This window comes from Neopsephotus bourkii, unplaced genomic scaffold, assembly GCF_033783945.1.
Source record: "Neopsephotus bourkii isolate Nb327-2 ecotype Australia unplaced genomic scaffold, CSIRO-AGI_Nbou_v1 NB_1358, whole genome shotgun sequence".
NCBI classification, from domain to species: domain Eukaryota; kingdom Metazoa; phylum Chordata; class Aves; order Psittaciformes; family Psittacidae; genus Neopsephotus; species Neopsephotus bourkii.
The window spans coordinates 2,443,494-2,461,930 of NW_026901837.1; the positions used below are offsets into that span (position 1 = coordinate 2,443,494).

At 43.5% G+C, this 18,437-nt stretch overlaps 1 protein-coding gene across 3 annotated transcripts in view; it reads left to right on the plus strand.

Moving 5' to 3' along the window:
- Positions 1–18,437, plus strand: part of SOBP (sine oculis binding protein homolog) — a 119,945-nt gene that overhangs the window by 49,223 nt on the left and 52,285 nt on the right. For 2 of the 3 annotated variants that reach the window (XM_061366759.1, XM_061366761.1), the window contains exon 5: positions 15,557–15,652. The exons of the other annotated variant lie outside the window; for it this stretch is intronic. In XM_061366759.1, the coding sequence (XP_061222743.1) occupies positions 15,557–15,652 (96 nt within the window). The remainder of the gene's footprint in view (positions 1–15,556; positions 15,653–18,437) is intronic. 3 annotated transcript variants of the gene reach the window in all.

Below are 18,437 nucleotides of genomic sequence, written 5' to 3' on the forward strand. Positions count from 1 at the left end.
ATTTGTAATTGTCTGAATTCATCTGAGGAGTTCTGCATTCCTTAGATCAGGAGAGAAAGATTTAAACTCCTGATAAAAGGCATCATGCGAGTGATGACATTTCTGGTAGCTTCATGTATCTCTAGGAGTGTAACCTAAGCTGGTTTCCTAGATAGCCAGGTACTTGAATTCAGAAATACAGGAAAAATAGAAGAAAGAAAATTAGGAATCAGAGTGAAATTATCTCAGCTGTGCTTCTCATGACATTGGCATGTTTCCCTGTGGATATTTACGTTTCAAGTCTAGTTATCTGATTTTGGCCTGAGTCAGGATATTTGCAATTGTTTAGTTTTGAGAGCACTGTACTTTCTCACAAGAGGGGTAGACACCCAGAATCTGGAAGGCCAGAGGAGCTGTGACCTCCTGGCTTGCAAAACTCCTTCAATGACAAACCTTTCCTAGAGCACATACAAGAAGAAAAGCTAGTCTGTGTACAGTACCTCAGGAGAGGTGCATATGTTTTGCCATTCCACCATTCAGCCAGTGTGTAGCGTAACCAGGTGTGCATACTGTGCATGTCAAGTTTAAGTCTGTCACCAGTTTCAGAAACAATTTATTTACTTTTTTCTGGAAGTAGAAATGCAGCTAATTTCCATGGGTTACTTTTGAGGTTTGAAAGCAGATCTAGAGTTCCTGCCTTCAAAGTGAATTCCTAGAACTTGACTGCAGACAGACATGAATGTCCCAAAAATCCAGCTGAAACCAGCCTGCACCCCGCAATCCAGACTCATGGCTTTTCACATCAAGGCCATCTCTGTACAGTTCCTTGAAACTACTTTATTGTGGGAGTGCTTGTACCGTTGTTGCTAATAGCTGATGAATGTGCCCTTCCAGAATGCATGATGTGCCTCCTGGGTGCATGCATGCTTTTGGCTTGCAAAACCACCAGCTTGGTGACTTGTTCTGCGAAGAGTTATTTTCTTGCATTTTTTCCCCCCCATTTATTGAATCTCTTGCTTGTTGCATTGTGAGAAACAATGGATAGTTAATGAATAGCTAGTAGCCACATTTTTTTTTTTGTATAACAAAAAGTATAGGGGGGCTAACATAAAAATATAGCAGCTTGCATAGACTACTGTCATATTCATTGTCTTTTTTTTTTTTTAAGTAAGTCCTTGTTCTTCAGTATCTCACATGAGAGCTGTTCCAAACCTCTCATTACTGTTTGCTGATAATATTTCCTTTAGTGCAGACCATGGCCTGGCTATATGGAGGAGCCTGCTGTATCTTTAAAGTAACATTTGAAAGAGAAGGTTTACCAGTGTGGAGATGCAATTAAAGTCAGTTCTTGAAAATAAACTACATCAGCATCAATTAGAACTTGAGGCAAGAGCTCGTTGCTTTCCCCTTTCCTTGCTCCTCTTTTATTTTCGTATCTTTGGTAGGAGGGGTCTACATAAGCCTTAAATAACTATTTCTTGCCTGTCTCCCCACAGAAGTGCGACAGACAGGTCCCCTTTCCCTTTTGCCATGGAGTAGGCAGGGAGTCACCCAGAGAGCTGGGGGAGAAGGCAGTGGACATGGGTCAATGGCAGGGCCATGCAACTATGATCCCATGAGATGAGGCAGACAAACTAACCTTAGCTGGGGGTTGTATTTTTTCCTCCTTGGTGAAGCACTGTGCAAAGCACTCATCCTTCCAGGGAATTCCCAAGGGTGCAAGGCTGCCATGGGAGTGGGCTGAGAGCCAGTGCCCTGCTGCAGGACTACCTCGATGCTTTCTGGGCAGCCTTGAAGAGCAGCTGGGCTTGGAGGTGCCATCATGACTGTGTTGGCAGCTGAGGGATTGGTGGAGGCTAGGAGAAAGCTTCCTCATGGGATGCCTTTCTCCCTCAGCTCCTGTCAGCAGGATGGATGAGCTCTCCCTTTGCCTCAGGATCAGATGGGCTATTGCCTGAGAGTAATGTTTGGATGAAAAGCAGAAAAGAGTGTGATTCCCTTGGCTGAGTGCTTGTGGGATATTCGAGTGTTCTTCCACCATGAGGTTGTGCTCTCTACAACCTGTATCTGTAAAGGAAGCTGCTGAAGCCAGAGGCACACTTTGGGACCCAGTATCATCTCAGGCAGTGGTGAGGCTGGACAGGACGGATTTTTACCCAGACATTAGCCAAGGCTTCCTCTGGCCAGGGAGTCCTTACAGGATGCAGAGGAAGCACCCAGGTCAGCCCTGACAGCTCCAGCACTCAACTGTGTGAAGAGTTCATTCCTATGGGATCAGGAAGGAAACATGATCTCCCCAGACAGTTTTCTTATCAGGGCAGTTTCCTCTGCACCCATGCCATCCCACCTTGTGATTTCCTTCCCTCTTTTGCTTTCTCATCACACTTCCTCTACCTACACATGCAGGCACATACGGAGTCCATCAGTGGGTAGGAAAGGCAATGTACTAAGATCTTACCTAACTCAGCACTGCACAGTAAAATATAGTTAAAAACAAATCAAGGGGCAGTGGGCAGACCGGCCAAACTCATTTGTCAGATCTCTCACACATCCACTCCCACTGCCTTCATGGCAGGTCTGTACCTGTAGAAGGACTGGTGGCCCATTACTCCTCAGGTTGTGCTCAAGAGGGTGATACTGGCTGCTGCTGGGGATAAGCTTCAGCTAGGGTACCTTTATATCTGGTCCAGTGGCCATTCTTATTCATAGTAAAATAAAGAGTCCGTGTTTCAAGGTTGTGGTGGAAAAAACCCTACCAGGCATCCAGCCCATCCAGTGCAGGAGAGTTTCCTACTATGTGTTTCCACTACCTTCAGCCCAAAAAGGCAGGGGATGAGGAGACACAGGACTGATCACAGCTTGAAAGCTACTGTGCTAGGTGAGGAAGAGAGCCATGACCACTTCTTGGCTGTTGCCCACCTCTCCTTGAATCCCTTCCTAATGCAGGCTGCCTGCAAGCACAGTGGGGCACTGGGGGGATGATTTGCATGTTTGCTTGCCAGTCACTAGCTGGAAGCCATGTGCCAGGGTTGGGAATCATTGTCCTAGAACAAAAGAGCAATGCTATTTGTGACCCACGGCAGCAAAAGCCCAAAACATGAAGTTAGGACTGACACTCCCTCTTTAACTTGAGCCACTGTGCTTTTCATCACGATGCCAGGAGTTGTCAGCTGTAACTCCAGCTTTTTTTGGCTTGTGTCACAACCTAATAAGTTATAGGCCAGCTTCTCCTGTCGATGTTTTTGCTGCACAGAAGGCTTCACATTTTGTAAGCTTTTACAGCACAGCTGTGCTCAGAGATAAAACAGAATGTGTATACAGTACAGTATGCATTCAACTGATGCACTAGATTCTTCCCACCATATGTATGGAGTGGTGTGCATTTCACTCCGATACCTCACTGCCAAAACTGCCAGAAGCAAATAAACAAATGGTGGAAGAGAGACACCATATGACGCAGTGCCAGGCGTATGACCTACACTTTCAGAAAGAGACCCTGGCTGCTTTTAAAAGATTAGAGTGGTTCAGTTTTCTAAACCTTACCTCCCACTGTGTGAGATGTTCTGCCAGTGGGCACTAGGAAGTGTGCTGGTTGTTAAAAGAGCGCATAGATTTCCCCTTCCTGCTAAGCAGCTGATGTTGCAGCTCCTCTTGCTCAATACTCATTTCCCCTTCCTTTGATGCCAGTGATTCCCCATCAGTGACTCCCCAAACCAAGAGAAATGAGCAATGGAGATGTATGAAATAGTCTAATTCTGGAAGGAATGCTACTGTAAAAAGACAGAACACATGTCATTAGGATGAGATTAATAATATTAGTTGCAATTTAATGATTAATATATAAACAATGCAAGTGAGATAAATGGTTGTTCCATCTTGTTTTCCACAAAAGAAGTCATAAAGTTGCATTTCATAGCATCGATGGTGAAGATGCCTGTAATAAACTGACACGAACATTAATTACATGGTTAGAAGGAATTAATTTGAATTGTAATTCTATTCCTGGAATTCACACTCTGAGTAGGAAAAGAGGATTCCTTAGCTTCTTTTCTCTCTGACCAACCTGTTGTGAAAGAACAGACGATAATGGCTACCACTGTAGTGCCCCTCCTGCTAGTAGTACTGGGAAACACAGACGGATTTTCCTGTCTGTTGGACTCAGTCTTATGTGAGGCTGAACGTCTGTCATTAGTTGTCTGGCCTTTGCCAAAGCTTAGCTTTACTGGTGATTGTGTGAAGGTCAAGCAGGCGCTTCCTTTGCTTCAGAGAAGCTTTGCGCGCAGTCTGGAAAAGTGCACTAGGAACAATGGAGGTCAAGACCATTACTGCACTTTACAAAGCTGATACCCAAATGCAAAACAGTCTGGATAGACGCGAGAGAATTTAGTCTTGGATTCTGGTGGAACTAGATATGGAATAGAAAAATACGTTAAGTGTTTTTCAGATAAAGGTAATATTTAGTAGAGTGAGAACGTGCTTAAAGTGCATATTTAGAGATGGCTCTTTGCTTGATGTTTCTGTACTTCTGTGTAGTGTAAATAATAAAGGCATCCCAGCAAGCTTTCCCCAAGCCTTGCTGTCTCCCGCTGTAATATACATGGTGATCATGATAAAGACCTCTAATTCTTGGCCAAACAATGGGCAATTTGTGGAGCTGTGCATGGTGACTGAAAGGCCAAAAGCCACATTTCTGCAGGTTTCTCCTGGCTGCTTAGACGGACATCATTTTGACTCTGCTGTAAAATGAGACATTAAGTCTCTGCACTGGTGACAGAAGAGGCAGGCCTCTTAACCTGGGAGTGGAGAAGCATGAAGAACACTTCACACTCTGAATATTGCAAAGCCCACCTGTCTGCTTCAGGCCAGCCCTTGAATGGAGGAGACACTCACTGTGCAGGGGGTGTGATTTTGGCAGCTCCCAGCTCTGTAGCTGTGGTACCCACTTTGCAGAGGAATGTCCTAGCTCCATCTCTTTTCTTCCCTGTGGAAGCAGTAGCTATGTCTTTGAGGAAGATGGGGACAGATCTATGACAGAAGACCTATTGCCTAGGCCACCAGCTGGACTTCAGTGGGCCTAGCAGTGCAATAGCTGTACATTTGATGTGCCACCAAATAGTCCATTGGACAGTGAGGAATTATTAAAGAAGGCCAGACCTGCAAACAACATTATTGGCTAGGTGTTTGTTGGAGGTGTTGGGCAAGTAGGAGTTGTATCAAGGGCCAGCACATCAGGGGCTGGAATAAACCCATGAAAGCTTTAAAAAGCTGATGGTGCCACCCTGAAATGGTAGGGGTGGCATGAACATACTCATGCATATGCACGAGGAGACATCAGTGTTAGCTGGGAGTATGCAGGAGCCTGGTGCAGCCTCAAGGGGTGCTTTTGAAAACAGCTGTGACTTAGAAGTAGGAAACAGCAAATCAGGATTACTGGAGAAGTGGCAAAACAGCAAAAAGTGGAAGCCCCTGCTCTGTGGTAAGGGGCCAGGCAGGACAGGTTAGGGGTGCAGGAAGCAAACAAGCCACTGGAGTCATTGCAGAAGAGAAAACGGTGGCAAATGTGGTTTTGCCTGCTTCTTTTTCTAGTGGAAGCATCTCCTGTCTTTAAAAATTAGAAGAGGTAGGGATTTTTTTTTTTTCACCTGTAATAAAAATGCAGAGAGTTGAAAAAAAGAGTGTAGTCTGATAAGCCCTGAGGACTGACGTAAACTGCTAGGAATAGTTAAAAGTGGGTTCCTTTAGGCTTAAAAACCTGGCCAAGGGTCTACTTGCAGCTGCTCCCCATGGAAGATGGTAGTGAAGGGAACTGGGAAGACAGAAGCGTTTTTCAGTACATTTCATCTTATTGTGACAGAAAGGAGAAAAATCACAACGGGGCTTTTCAAATCCCAAGACCAGTTAGAAAGATAAGTTATAGCTGGTTGCCTCCCATTGCCTGGAAAGATCTGTGAACTTTCTTCTGAGTTTGAACAGACACTTTCTTGGTTTTAGACATGATACATGTAAGTGGAATCCTTCAGGGTGACAGTTGCAGTGGGCAGTGGAAAACACAGGCATGTCACTGTGATTTAGAAATAACTTTCTGCCAGCACTGGGAGCAAGCTAAGAGGTGTTTGTGTCCTGTTTGTCAGTGAGAGCGTGGCATCCCCCATGGTCATGACTTCTTTAAAGAACGGTGGAAATCCTGGAAAAGGAAGGTTCCTCGTTTGGACCATATCAGCCTGTTACTCCTCAAAATGCCTTTGAAAGTAAAACTTTGAATAAAAGCCTCAAAAAAAGGTGGCAAGAGAAGTGCTGTACATGGCATTAGACCCAAAGGTAGTGGTGATATTGTGACCTCAGTCCCTGACCTCCAGCTGGGCTGTTGGGAATTAAGATGAATACTTCTCATCACCAGCCGGGTTTTGCTTTTGTCCTGCTTATAACTGCCACTGTCTCACCTTTTATTGCAGCCATTCATCATCAGCAGAAAGACTGGTAGATGATGTTAAGGTTGTAGAAGATGTCATTTGTATCAAAGCTTCCCCTCCTTTCGTTTCACCCTCTCCTTGCCCATTATCCTGCATACACTTGGGTTTTGCCCCCCTGTCTCTAGACCAGTCATCCCTTTACCCAGCTCATAAATGATTGCTTTAATAATATAACGGCCCCTCCATTTTCATGTGTGAATGGCCCAAGTGGCATGTTCCTCATAACCAGAGCAGGGAGAGATTTCTATTTTCACCCTTTAAAAGGCCGCAGAAAAGACAGGATCTTGCCTATCTTGCACAGATCCCAGACAAGCATTTATTGCTGCAGAATGGCTTGCAGAGACAGCCCATTTGAGGGAAAGCTTTACCAACCAGACCTGGCCTTTAGTTTTCTTTCTCCGAATTTATTCAAAGTGCAGAGCTGTTTGTATACCACGAAGATGTGAATTAAAGAAAAAGAGTACATGTAGAATTTGCCAGCTGTTTAAGTCTTATTGTTACCTTCTGTATCGATCAAATCTGTTGCCTCTTAATTGGATATTGACTGTTGTGAGGCAAATAAGGCAAGCTGTTAGAGGGGGGAGGGATGGGGCGCGAGGTTTATCTTAATGGTATGTTGATGATGACTAGTCTATAAAAGCCAGTGGGAGAGGAGTTCATTAAACCAGCCTGCAATTGCTTTAAAAAAATATGCTCTGAGTCAAGATGATTAATCATATATGTGACACTGCAATCAGAGAAAATCCGCATTGTTGCCCCGGTATTTACAATGCTGAAGCTCAAAATAAGCAGATGCATTGAAACAAATTCATTAGGGACAGTGATTTGTTTGGCCTGTGAGCCTTAGCTAACCATAACCAACATTTGAGGAGGTTTTTTTTCTTTCCTTTTTTTTTTTTCCTTGGTGTTGTGTTTTGTTTTTCTGCCTCTCTGCTTCTCTGGCAGGCTGATTGGAAACGTGTGCTTGCCCTGCACAGGAGTCTCTCATCTGTGCTGGGGAACCCTTGTAGAGATAGCAGCAGTGAGAAGGGGTACTTGAGCTACCTGACAGTGAATCACACGGAATACTTGGGAAGACATTTTTATCTCATCAATTCTAATAAGCAGGGAATGGGAAGAGAGCGGGAAAGCTCATCAGCCACGCTGGTGTGAGCTGCCCATTACAAAAATAGAATCTGCTGGGAAGCCTGTAGTATATTTTATTCCTTTCCCAGCCATATTTTAGGCTGTGTATTGAATATGTTGCAATAACTGTCAAGCACAGTCCATTAGTGTCTCTGGATCAAGTCTGTCGTGAATCAGGAGTGAGATTAGTAGGACAAGCTCACTTTTATGAAGGTCCCACGCAGCTGTGACTTGTCAAAGAAACGTTCAAAGGGGCAATAAACAAAGTTTATTTCAAATTATCTCAATGTTATGTGTTTGTTATCATATTTATTCTTTGACAATTCGGAACTGGTCATTAAAAATTTATTATATGAGTAAAGGTTTGTGCAGTTTGAAAAATGAGCTTTTGAGGCAGCCACCTGAACACTTCTCATATATCAACATGCCATAAACTGTCAGGGAAAGGGTAGTGCAGTCCTGCGAAAGCTGGTAAAGCTGCAGAAACTGCTCATTAGCCAACAGAGGAAGGAAAAAGGTGCATTAAGTCTGGAATGCAATGGGAAAATGAGGTTAAATGGGGAGTTTTCATTAAAGAGCATAATGCAGTTCCCTGCTTGAGCAACTGGATCTAGACAGGACCACCTTTGCTTGCTTATGTGTTATTCAATGTCTCAATCCTTCTAGTCTTCATCCTATAAAAATTAGAAGAGTGGCCCAGGGCAGTAGACACTGCTATTTTTGCTTCAGTTGCTCTTTCTTTGATGTACTGTGAAACTGAAGGCGGTCATCAGTTTTTACTAAGTATTTTATGACTGGTAGAAAGATCTATAAATGTATGTACAACATCGCAAGCTGCATTAAAAGAAAATCCTGATTTTGCCTGGAAGGGCAAGAAGTCCAGCAGGAATCAGGGTTGTTCTACAAAGTATACGAAACAAAACTGGGGGAAGGCAGTTTTCAGTGAATTTTAAATGCAGTAGGAATAAAGTTATGACTTTAGCAGGCACTAGGGTAGTACTGTTACTAGTATTTCCTTTTGATTCACTTAGAATATTACTTGCTTTATAATAGAGTTTGCAGCTTGCATTTTAAATATAAACTGGATAATTTTATACTGTGAAATTCTGAGGAAAAAAATCTAATACATAAAGCTGGACCATTCGGAGCCATAGCCTGTGGAAGACAAGCATTTTTCAAATAAAGAAGAGATCCATAAGTAATCATTTACAAAGTTGTCAGGCACATTTGTTGGGATTTTTTAGTGTGCTTCAGTTATGCAGGAGAATGAATGTGACATTCCTCGGTTGCTTTGACAGGGATAATTTCAGAAACACTGCCCTATCATTCCACAGATTGGCACCTTCTTGTTCTTTGTTGTAACGCATTTTTCTGGGGCGGCTTTTCTCAGCGAGACTGTCTGTTTCCCAGGAGTTTTTACACGTGTTCAGAAAGGGACAATGAGGAGGTGTGGGCTGGGTTTGGTTAGAATAGCAGGTTCGACCTGGTGACTATTTATTTTTGAAGTCAGGGAGTATTTCTTCTGAAGAGAAGATTGCAGGATATTCTGAATGATGTATTTTCTCTGTTTTTAATCATCCTAGCCAGATCGCTTGCTCCCGGAGGCATTTCCACACCAAACCTTCTCCTGAACATGTGGATTCAAGATGCTTTTCTAATCCAGACTGCCACTAGTGATGTTGCGTTCAGATTTTATATTTGCTTTTGAAATAGCAACTGAAATTTGAACACAGGTTAGAGTTTGGGTCTAGATTCATCACTGTCTATAATGTACATATCACAGTAAAGCATAAGCAGCTCTTACCAAGAGATATGCCAACAACAGGGTCCCCTGTCTTGCCGAGGATGCCTGCAAGGAATTGAACCTCAGGGTCTACTTAGGGACTGCATCTTTGCAGGGACATCTTTGCCCATTCTCAGTGACAATGTAGCTTCACTCTGTGAAAGGGACTCCACAACTATGGAGTCTGTACTGTTATATGTAGGAGCCAGGAAGAGCTGAGTGCCAGCGAGAGATTTCAAGGAAGGCTGTGGATAGATAGCAGGCAACAAAATGGCCCAAACCTGTCTCCAGCAGTGCACCTTCTGCTCAGGACCTGGGAAGAGTTGCACAGATAGTCCCAAGGTTTTGTTTGTCATGCTGATACTGTTCCACAGGTTTCTATCTACTGGTGAGTTCTTCAAGCATAGACAAGGTCTCAATTCCTAAGTTAAATAACAGGTGGAGAGGTGCACTCTGTGTTGGTATGTGTGTTCGCGTGCGCACTAAGGTGGCACGTGTGGGGAGAAGAGAGGGCGCAGCAAAGTAAGTCAGCAAAAAAGCCCTTTGGTTTTCCTCTGCATACTTAATAAGGAAGCTATAAGAGGGCATATTCCCAATTTCTTCTTAACTTTGTAGATCACCTCCCGTAGACAGATTGTCTCGTGGACCACTTTCCCTCCCCTTGGCGATCAAATAACATTCCTGTGGTGACTACAGCAGTTGCTTACATGGAAAAATAACATTAGGAAAGTATTTAATGTATTTTTAGCTGTCTTTAAATGCATTTTAGCAGCTGGAAACAAGGGGAGTTAGTAGCACGTGACCTGCAAGCTCTCTGGTACCACCAAGTGTGCAGAGAGCCACTGTTGGCGCAGAGATCTCAGGCTGGGAATCATTGGGTAGTGTGGTCACCTCTAACCTGGGTTGTCACAGGAGATCAGGCAAAAGGGATAACCTCAATTTTAGTGGGATGTAAATTATAACAATATAATAAATAACCAGTGTGATTTTAGGTCCTTTATTTTCACTGATCTGAGTTTTGGGGAGAAATTGTGAGATATTGTTTTGATATGCTTCAAAATTTTTTTGAAAATCTTGAGAAGTTTTTAGAAGCTTGGAGTGGCAAATATTGCAACTGTAGAGATTAGCAAATAGAGTACAGCTGAGAGAGGCAACAAGCCTGTAAATGCCACTTATTCCATCACTCAGTGAATCAGGAAAGTCCTGAAATCCTTGTGAAGAGCAAGCCTCTAGTCAAACATTAGCGGAAGCTTTCCCTGAGGGGAGACTTCTCCCTGAGCTGAGGGCTCACTCCTATAATTGCACACTTGCTGAACCAGGGGTGTCCTCTCGAGACCATTATCCCTGGCCTTATTCCACTCCCAGTGTGGAGCCACGACCTGGCACACTGATGTCGGGCTCCCCCACCGCCCCTGCCCACAGCAAGTCCATTCATATTTCTGGGAAGAATATACTCAGCAGATGGAAGTTTAGTGCTATTTTTACCATGGTTGGTACAGCGAATGTAGAGAGCATGATAATTGATTATCTGGGACAACAGAAACGCACAGGAGCTACAATTTCAAGGATTAGGGTCTCCCCGAGGATTTCCTTCGCGTTTCAGTGAAAGGAGAGATAACCTTTGTGGTGGAAACGGAAACACGGCTTTCAGTTCCCATCTGCGGCCAGCCTCTGGAGACAATAGTATTAAGGGTGATGTGAACTTCCTCTGTTCATCGCCATGGGATAGGAACCTCGACGTGGTTATCTGTGCTTCTATAGCAACGCTATTCAATTTCTCACTGCTTTTTTGTGTCCTGCCAGAAACAGTCAATTAATGCCTGCATTTAACATGTCTGGAGTAATGGTCCCATGTTTCACCTAGTTTAAAGGACATTTATGGAAATCAGGCAGCAATTTTATCCTGAGTAAGCAGCCTAATATTCTGTCATTCTGCATTACTCAAGTGGCCATTGCTCTTAGAAAATACATGTTAGGTGTTTTCAGTTAAGAGGCATTAAACTTTTGTGGACTGAGCAGTAGGATTTCATTGCAAATGCATTGTCCCATTTTAATGGAAGCTTTGCATTAACAAGTTCCATCTCAAGAAATTATTCTGTTCAACCTGCCTTGTGATTTACACTATCATGAGATTCTGCCCTCAATATTAAAATGTAAGCACATATTTCCTCTCCCAAGGCTAAGGCTGCATAAAAAGGCTTACACTGAAGCTAAGAAATCCTCTGTCTGGATCAGGATAATTTTTCTCAGAGAATATGGTGAAACAAATATCCATGCACTTTGGAGAGGTGGAAATTCGGCTCTACATTGTTCTTTCCATCTTGTTAAAAAAAAAGGATTTTTGACTTAATATATAGTCTGTTTCCAAACTATTGGCATCTTTCACAGATATAGGCTGGCTGGCTTATGAATAAATAGCACAGTTTGTGTAGCCAAAGATAGTTGTCATGATGCACTTATTAATGAGTACACATATCTCTGAACATCAAATGCTGTGCTATTTTCAGAGAGGTCCTTTCAGATTCTGTTTTCTTTTTTCCTAATTTTTTTTCCTTACCCTCCTGCCATTTTCCTTCAAAGTTTGGTAGTGGAAAGCAGAGAGGAAAGGAACCTGGGAAAGGAGATGTTCTCATCTGTCCAGCTTTCCTATGTCAGGAGCTACTCTGTGCATGTCATTCTTGACAGGTGTTTGCCTAATCTGCTCTTAAAAAACTCCAGTGATGGGGCTCTGACAGTCTCCTTAGGCAATCTGCTCCACCGCTTTGCTGTACCTATCATTAGGAAGGGTTTCCTGATATCTAACCTGCAATTAAAGGCCACAATTTCCCACACAACCCATCATCAGGCTGACCTTACAGCCAAGCCAGCTCCACCACGCTGACTCCTGTTTCCTTGCTAGATCTTCCCTGTCAACAGTGCTCCTTGGGTAATGTGCTCTCTCCTGCCAGGAGTACCCAGGGCAGTGTGAGTGCCACTGGTTTTGTTGAGTGTCCAGCCTGGCATCCCATGGGCTGGCGATGGGCAGATTTCCCTCTCAGATCTCATGAAGCCAACGGGAAGGCAGCTGCCTGCCAGTAGAGGCTGTTGAATTAGGAGATTCAGTAAATCCCAGGAGAGGCACTGCCACAGTGAAGTTGCAGCAGTTTTGGGTTGATAAAATTACCAGTGCTCACCGTGGTCCCAGGCTCGGAGCAGGAACTGAAGCCTTTTTTGTCCTGGAACAAAGCAGGCTGTGAAGGCAGTGGTACCATATATTGCATACATGCAATCAGTCACATCAAGCATTTTTGGACATACATTTTCTGATTACAGCATTTCTGTAATGATGTTAGGAGATTAAAAGCATTTTAAAAATCAGAGGCATCACAGGTTTGGCTTGGGTTTTTTTAAGCAAAGTACATGCCATGTCAGCCCTGACTGATGGAGAAGCTGTAGATGCCAGCTGTGAGAGAGGTCGAGATGCTGTGGAGCTGAGGCAGGCCCTTACTGATGTGCAGCAGCAATAGAGAATGAGCCGGGGTAGATACAGGCACATCACAATATTACCATGGCAAGATAAACTCTGAACCGCATTTTTAATGTGCTTAGAACAGTGCTGGACATTGTGTTTCCTTCTGCAAATTATTTACAACTGAAAGATTATAGTAATGAACTAATGTAAAGCTTGAGAACTAGCCCTGAGAAACCCTGGAGAATTAACTGCTGAGAAAAGGGGGTTTTTTACAATGGAAACCAGCTAGCTAAATAAGGTGTGCTTTTGCTGCTTGAGTAAATTATAGCAGTAGGTAGCTAAACTGGTTTTGAGACTGGGAAATTTTCATAATGTCCAAAGTTAAGTAAAATAAGGTTTGGATCAGTAGGAGGGAGGGCATGTTGCCATCAGCAGGGGTGAATAACCCTTGTGCAACTGGCGCTTTTGGTAAGCAGGTCAGGGTCAGTGTGGTTTGTCTGTGTTCTGACACATGCGCTACAAACACCCTGATATCCATTTCATTTTACAAGGTGGGTGCGTGCACCAAGATAATGCTCCAGAGGGTCACTGTCAGGTTACAATGTGCCAGCCGTCACACGCACAATGTCTAGAATAGCGCCAAGATACAATTTCAGGGGTCTGAGGGCACCGGTAGCGTTCAGAGCCCTACATAACACCTATGTCCCACACAGCATCTCACTAGCTCTCTGTCACTGAGCATTCCATTGGCACCTGTGACCCTGAGCTGACAGGTCCATTTCTATTTGTGCGAGGCATTTTGAAGGCATTCATTCCCCAGTTGTCTTTTAGATGACCTGGAAGAGCTTCAGTGAGTTGCCTGTATTCCTTCATGGATGAAAGAGAAGGACAAAGTTTGTTTCCAAACTGAAAATTGGGTGGGTTTTCTTTACAAAACATAGATTTAGACTTTGTATTCCACGCAGCATGGGAGGTAGATTTGTTGTGTGAGAGAGGTTTCAGTTTCAAACTAATGATTAGAGTAATACATTTCACCCTTTGTCGGTATAAAGTGATTTCAGGTGCTCAGGAATGCTCTGCCTCTTCCTTGCGGTTCGAAGGAAAAATTTTAAACATTTTCCACCCTGCAGCTACTGAGGGCAGTGTAAGAAAATACCCATAAGCTGCTAGGAAATGTGCAGAATAAACTCATTTCCCACTTCCCGCTGCTTGTAATAATCATCACTTGTAGACACCGCTCGAAACGTTTTTGGGCAAACTTTGCATTTTAAAATCGTTATTTTCTGCCAGGCAGAGTTCGTTCACACCCCATGGCTGACAAGTAGAGGCCCAAGCTGAAGCCCTCAATGGGCTTTCTGTGAGGTGCAGCCCCTTCATGTTTTCCTAAAAGCCCCCAGTGCTGTTAACCCACAGCTCCCCTTTCCCACCTATCTCCCTAGGGAGAGGCAGAAGCCTATTTGAAGGCAAACAAGCCGTAGAGCCTACAAGGTGTAAATATCTTTCATGAATGCCAGCGCTGGGTTGTGACACACGACGACAGGCAGTTCACTCCGCATGAGGGGGAACAGTATGCCAGCACTGCTGCAGCCACCAAGGTGCATTGCACCTGGGCACCCCCAGGCCCCCCTGCCCCGGGGGGACACATGGGGTGGCTGGAGGGACAGGGAGCAGAGCCGCCTGCTCCTTGCCCATCTCCTCCGCCTGCTTTCATTGCCCCCCGCTTTGGTCACCCCCCTCTGCCCTCCTTCTCTCCCTGGCTTCTTTGGGCAGGGCCTGATTTAAATAGGTTGGCAGGGAGCCAGGAGCTCATCATTTTAATGCAGTGTAAAATGGAATGTGCATAATTATATGCAAGCCATATGTGAGGGAGACAGCTCAGCTGTGAATTTCAGGAGGCTGCGAGAGGGAGAGAGCGAACAGTCAGGGATCAGATGAGATGGAGCGGAACGGAGTGCAAGTGTCACTGAAATGAACAGTGTAATGAGTGTATTGCTGACACTCCTCCTTTCACCTGCTTCTCCCTTTTGCTCCAACTCAAAAGGAGAAAACACTGTAGATGAGAAGGGAAAAATACTATATGCAAGCAGGACTGCTAATGGGCTCTGGTAATGTCTCCATTTAAACCTCAGCTTTCTTAATTAACAGCATAGTTTCGAATAACCGGTAACTTTTAATGCATCTTTGTCATTAAATATTTTGACCACATTTGACTGAAGGATCATTGTTCTCGCTAGATGATTGCTTTTTTCAAAGCTTCATTTAGACATGGAGGGGGAATCCATTTAACTATAATAGTATTACATGTAAATTATGGGTATGAAAACTTACTTATTTTTTGGGGCCTTGCTGTTAAAATGAAAATACAAATACATTATGTAGGGATTGCTTAAGCATGTCAGAAAGTTTATACAAGTACGTATGTAATGTAATCCTGAAAAATGCAATGGAGTAAATTGAAACCTTGAGTTACGCACAGTCTTCAGCTCAAATATTTCATCTTGGGTTTGTCTTTTGTTGTTGTACTTATTACACCACAATGAATTTGCATGTTCAACCTAAGTTATGTAAAAAAACAGCATCCCAAGTTCTCATATCTAAAAGTTATACTGCATATTTAAAGAAACTTTAAAATAATGTTGTATTTTGGGATTCCCGTCTGTTTTAATGATCTGAGCTGTTATGCTTTTAGCTATTCTTTTCCTTCCATTATTTGTAAGTCCCTAAATAGGCCATTATATTTCCCTTCAGGCTAGAGATGAAGATGGACATGCTGAAAATTTTCCCCAGCAGCACTATGCTAAGGAAACTCCAAGACTTGCCTTCAAGAATAACTGCGAACTACTTGTAAGAATAACATACTTACAACAAGTCTAGATTGTTACTTTAGCACAGTGAAAACCTTTTTTTTCTTTTTTTTTTCTTTTTGAAAGGCTTTTGTTCATTATGACATTATGAAATATGATAGGTTTTCTTTTTTCCTGTTCAGTGTACTAATGCTAGTTCTGCTATCCGTGAACAATTTAAGATCTCAGATTGCTTGAAAAATCTCTTGTATTTGATGACAACACGTGAATGGCCTTGCACTACCTTGTCTTGCATGGTACATCAGGGAGCTCCATTCAGGGAATGGCTGGTGATGCACGAGAAGCACTCCCTCACCTCCGAGGCACCCCAGAACTCACTTTCCCATCCACCTTTATCTCTGCCTTGTTTTTGGCTGCGGCGTGTTTGTTTTGCTGACAAGCAGTACTCCCTTCAGAGCTTGCCTGTTCCTCCCCTTCCTAGCTGCATGCAGGAGGGAGAATCCTCTCCTTGACATTCCTCTCCTCTCTACTCCTCTCCCATCCTCTTCTGTGGGGAAAGAGCAAAAGCCAGGAAAGCACATACAGGGAGGCTGGAGTGTTTACAAGCCATAACAGAGAGGATAATCAGCTCTGAAAGGATCTCTGTTCCAAGGCGGGGTTAATTCACTGTTCATTTTAGCATTTGCAGCTAGGCAAGATTAAAAGCAAGCAGGAATGCCTATTATATTTCTATAAAATGAATCTGTTGGGACCTAATGTTCTTGATTAGCTTTGTGAAAACGAGTGCTCCACGATGAGTTTTTCTGTTTGCCTAAAGTAAGCAGAGAATGACTTGTAGTACATTTAAGAGAGATTCATGCATGGCTTTCGAATTAGATGAATTGGTAGATCTCTTCCTTACATTCGCCTTTCTTCTCTGCCATATTGAAGTAAAATGTATCATTTGGCTAAATGAAAATAGTTTGTGGAGAGTCAGAACACGGGGTTATGTTTTGAAACAACACCACTTTTTTTTTTCTCATTACAACTACAGAAGAGACGGGTGGCGATGGAGGAGCAAGCTATGTTTCCTCTGCATTAAAACCTGTGTCTGCCTCCCCTGTAGAGGATGCACAGCCAAATGCTAATCTTGGTGTCCTAGGTGCAGCATCCAATGAAGTCGAGCTGATTGATAGGCTGACGTAACCCAGTGCGGAAGCTGGACCCCAGATTCAGGCAGTTATCAGAGAAGCCCAGACTGGAGAGCAGCAGCTCAGCGTTGATGACCGGTCCCTACTCACAGTACTGGCCAGAGTGCAGAACATCTTGGCTACACCTGCACTAGTGGGCCCACAGGCTTTCCTGTGGTGTCCCCTGTGCTGAGCCAGCCCCTGGTTAGGTAATGACGATGCTGTTTAGAGCCACAGGTGTCACTCGGAAGGGTCAGTTTGTTCCCACTAGAATTCTCCCCAGCCAGAAGTGACTTGACCCGTAAGACATGATCTTGCTTCCTCTTAAACCTTTTGCAAAGTTCTTGCTGGTTTCAGGGGCAGGAGGGTAATGTCCAAAGGGGAGGAAAATAGACAAACACAGAAAGCATTTCCCTGGTGCAGTAACAATTCTTGTGCCAAGTAAATGCAACTCTTTCTTCAAGGCCATGCTTAATTACTGTGCCGCTGGTCAAATCAGGCCCGATGAACCATTGCAAAACACCAAGATGGTCTTGTTGTCAGTTGGGCTTCTTGGTGTTGGAGGAGTTCAGGACTCAAGTTGGGAGACAATACGATATAAGTCATGTATTATTTCGATTGAAGATCTTCTTTATTTTCAGTGCAAGCAACCAATGAACTGATTAACCCCTTTTCTGCTGTTGAAATCAAGCATTCTTTTAATGCCCAGTTAACTATTCCTCTACTAATATACATTTAAGTTTTTGTTTTATTGTATCACTTCTGTACCTGGCAAAAGCTCAAATCATCCAAGTTAGTCTTTCATGTGCATTTTGGACAAGTTTCAGTTCTTGTTTAAGGAAGTAATAAAAGCAATTTGTCATAGTTTTATTTTTCCTGTGCCGTTGGAAACAAAATTGGCAGGGATGTAATATGTACTCAGTTTGTATGTGAAAAAAAAATAGACAAATAATGAATATGTACCTCTGCTATCTTTAAAGATGTATTTTAGGAACTTTCAGTGAAAATACGATGTTAAACCTGGGCTTTGGTGGTGGGGGAACTAGTGTTATGTATTGAAGATGCTACGTATTTCACAGAGGGGTAGTGGTTCTCCTTCTATATTTTTACTTTTGGGGAAACAATGGTGTATTAAAATATGCTTGAGAGTAAAGTGAATTGCACAGGACCTGGCCAGTAAGACAGCATCTTTCTCCTGAAGGCTAGTCACTATTCCTATGTTTGTGCTAGGAAATGTCTTCTTGGAAGGGAAGACGGGGGAAAAAATGAAAGAAAGGAGTGGGGACAGCTGCTTCCTCTGAAAAATATCTTCCCGATGGTTAAAAACTTACCCAGAGCCTAACAGTGCAAGTCAGAAGCTGGCTGAGTGAAAAGCTGAGATTTTTTTAAATGAAAGAGAAACTGAAACTTGTTTATGCTTTTGAGAACTGGGAAATCCTTGGAGTTTTCTCAGTGCAATTGAGAGTAAGTATATAGCCTGTGAGGTGAAACTGGAGGATTTGGCTCAAAAGTGCTTTCTTTGCTTTAGGCTTCAGCTGCCATTTTCCAGCAAAGTTTGTTCCAGCAAGTGCAGGCTCTTCTGTTTGGGAAATGCTTGTGTTGGGAGGGTGCTGCCAGGCAGGATCCAGGGACTGGGGCGCTGCTGCTGGATCTGTG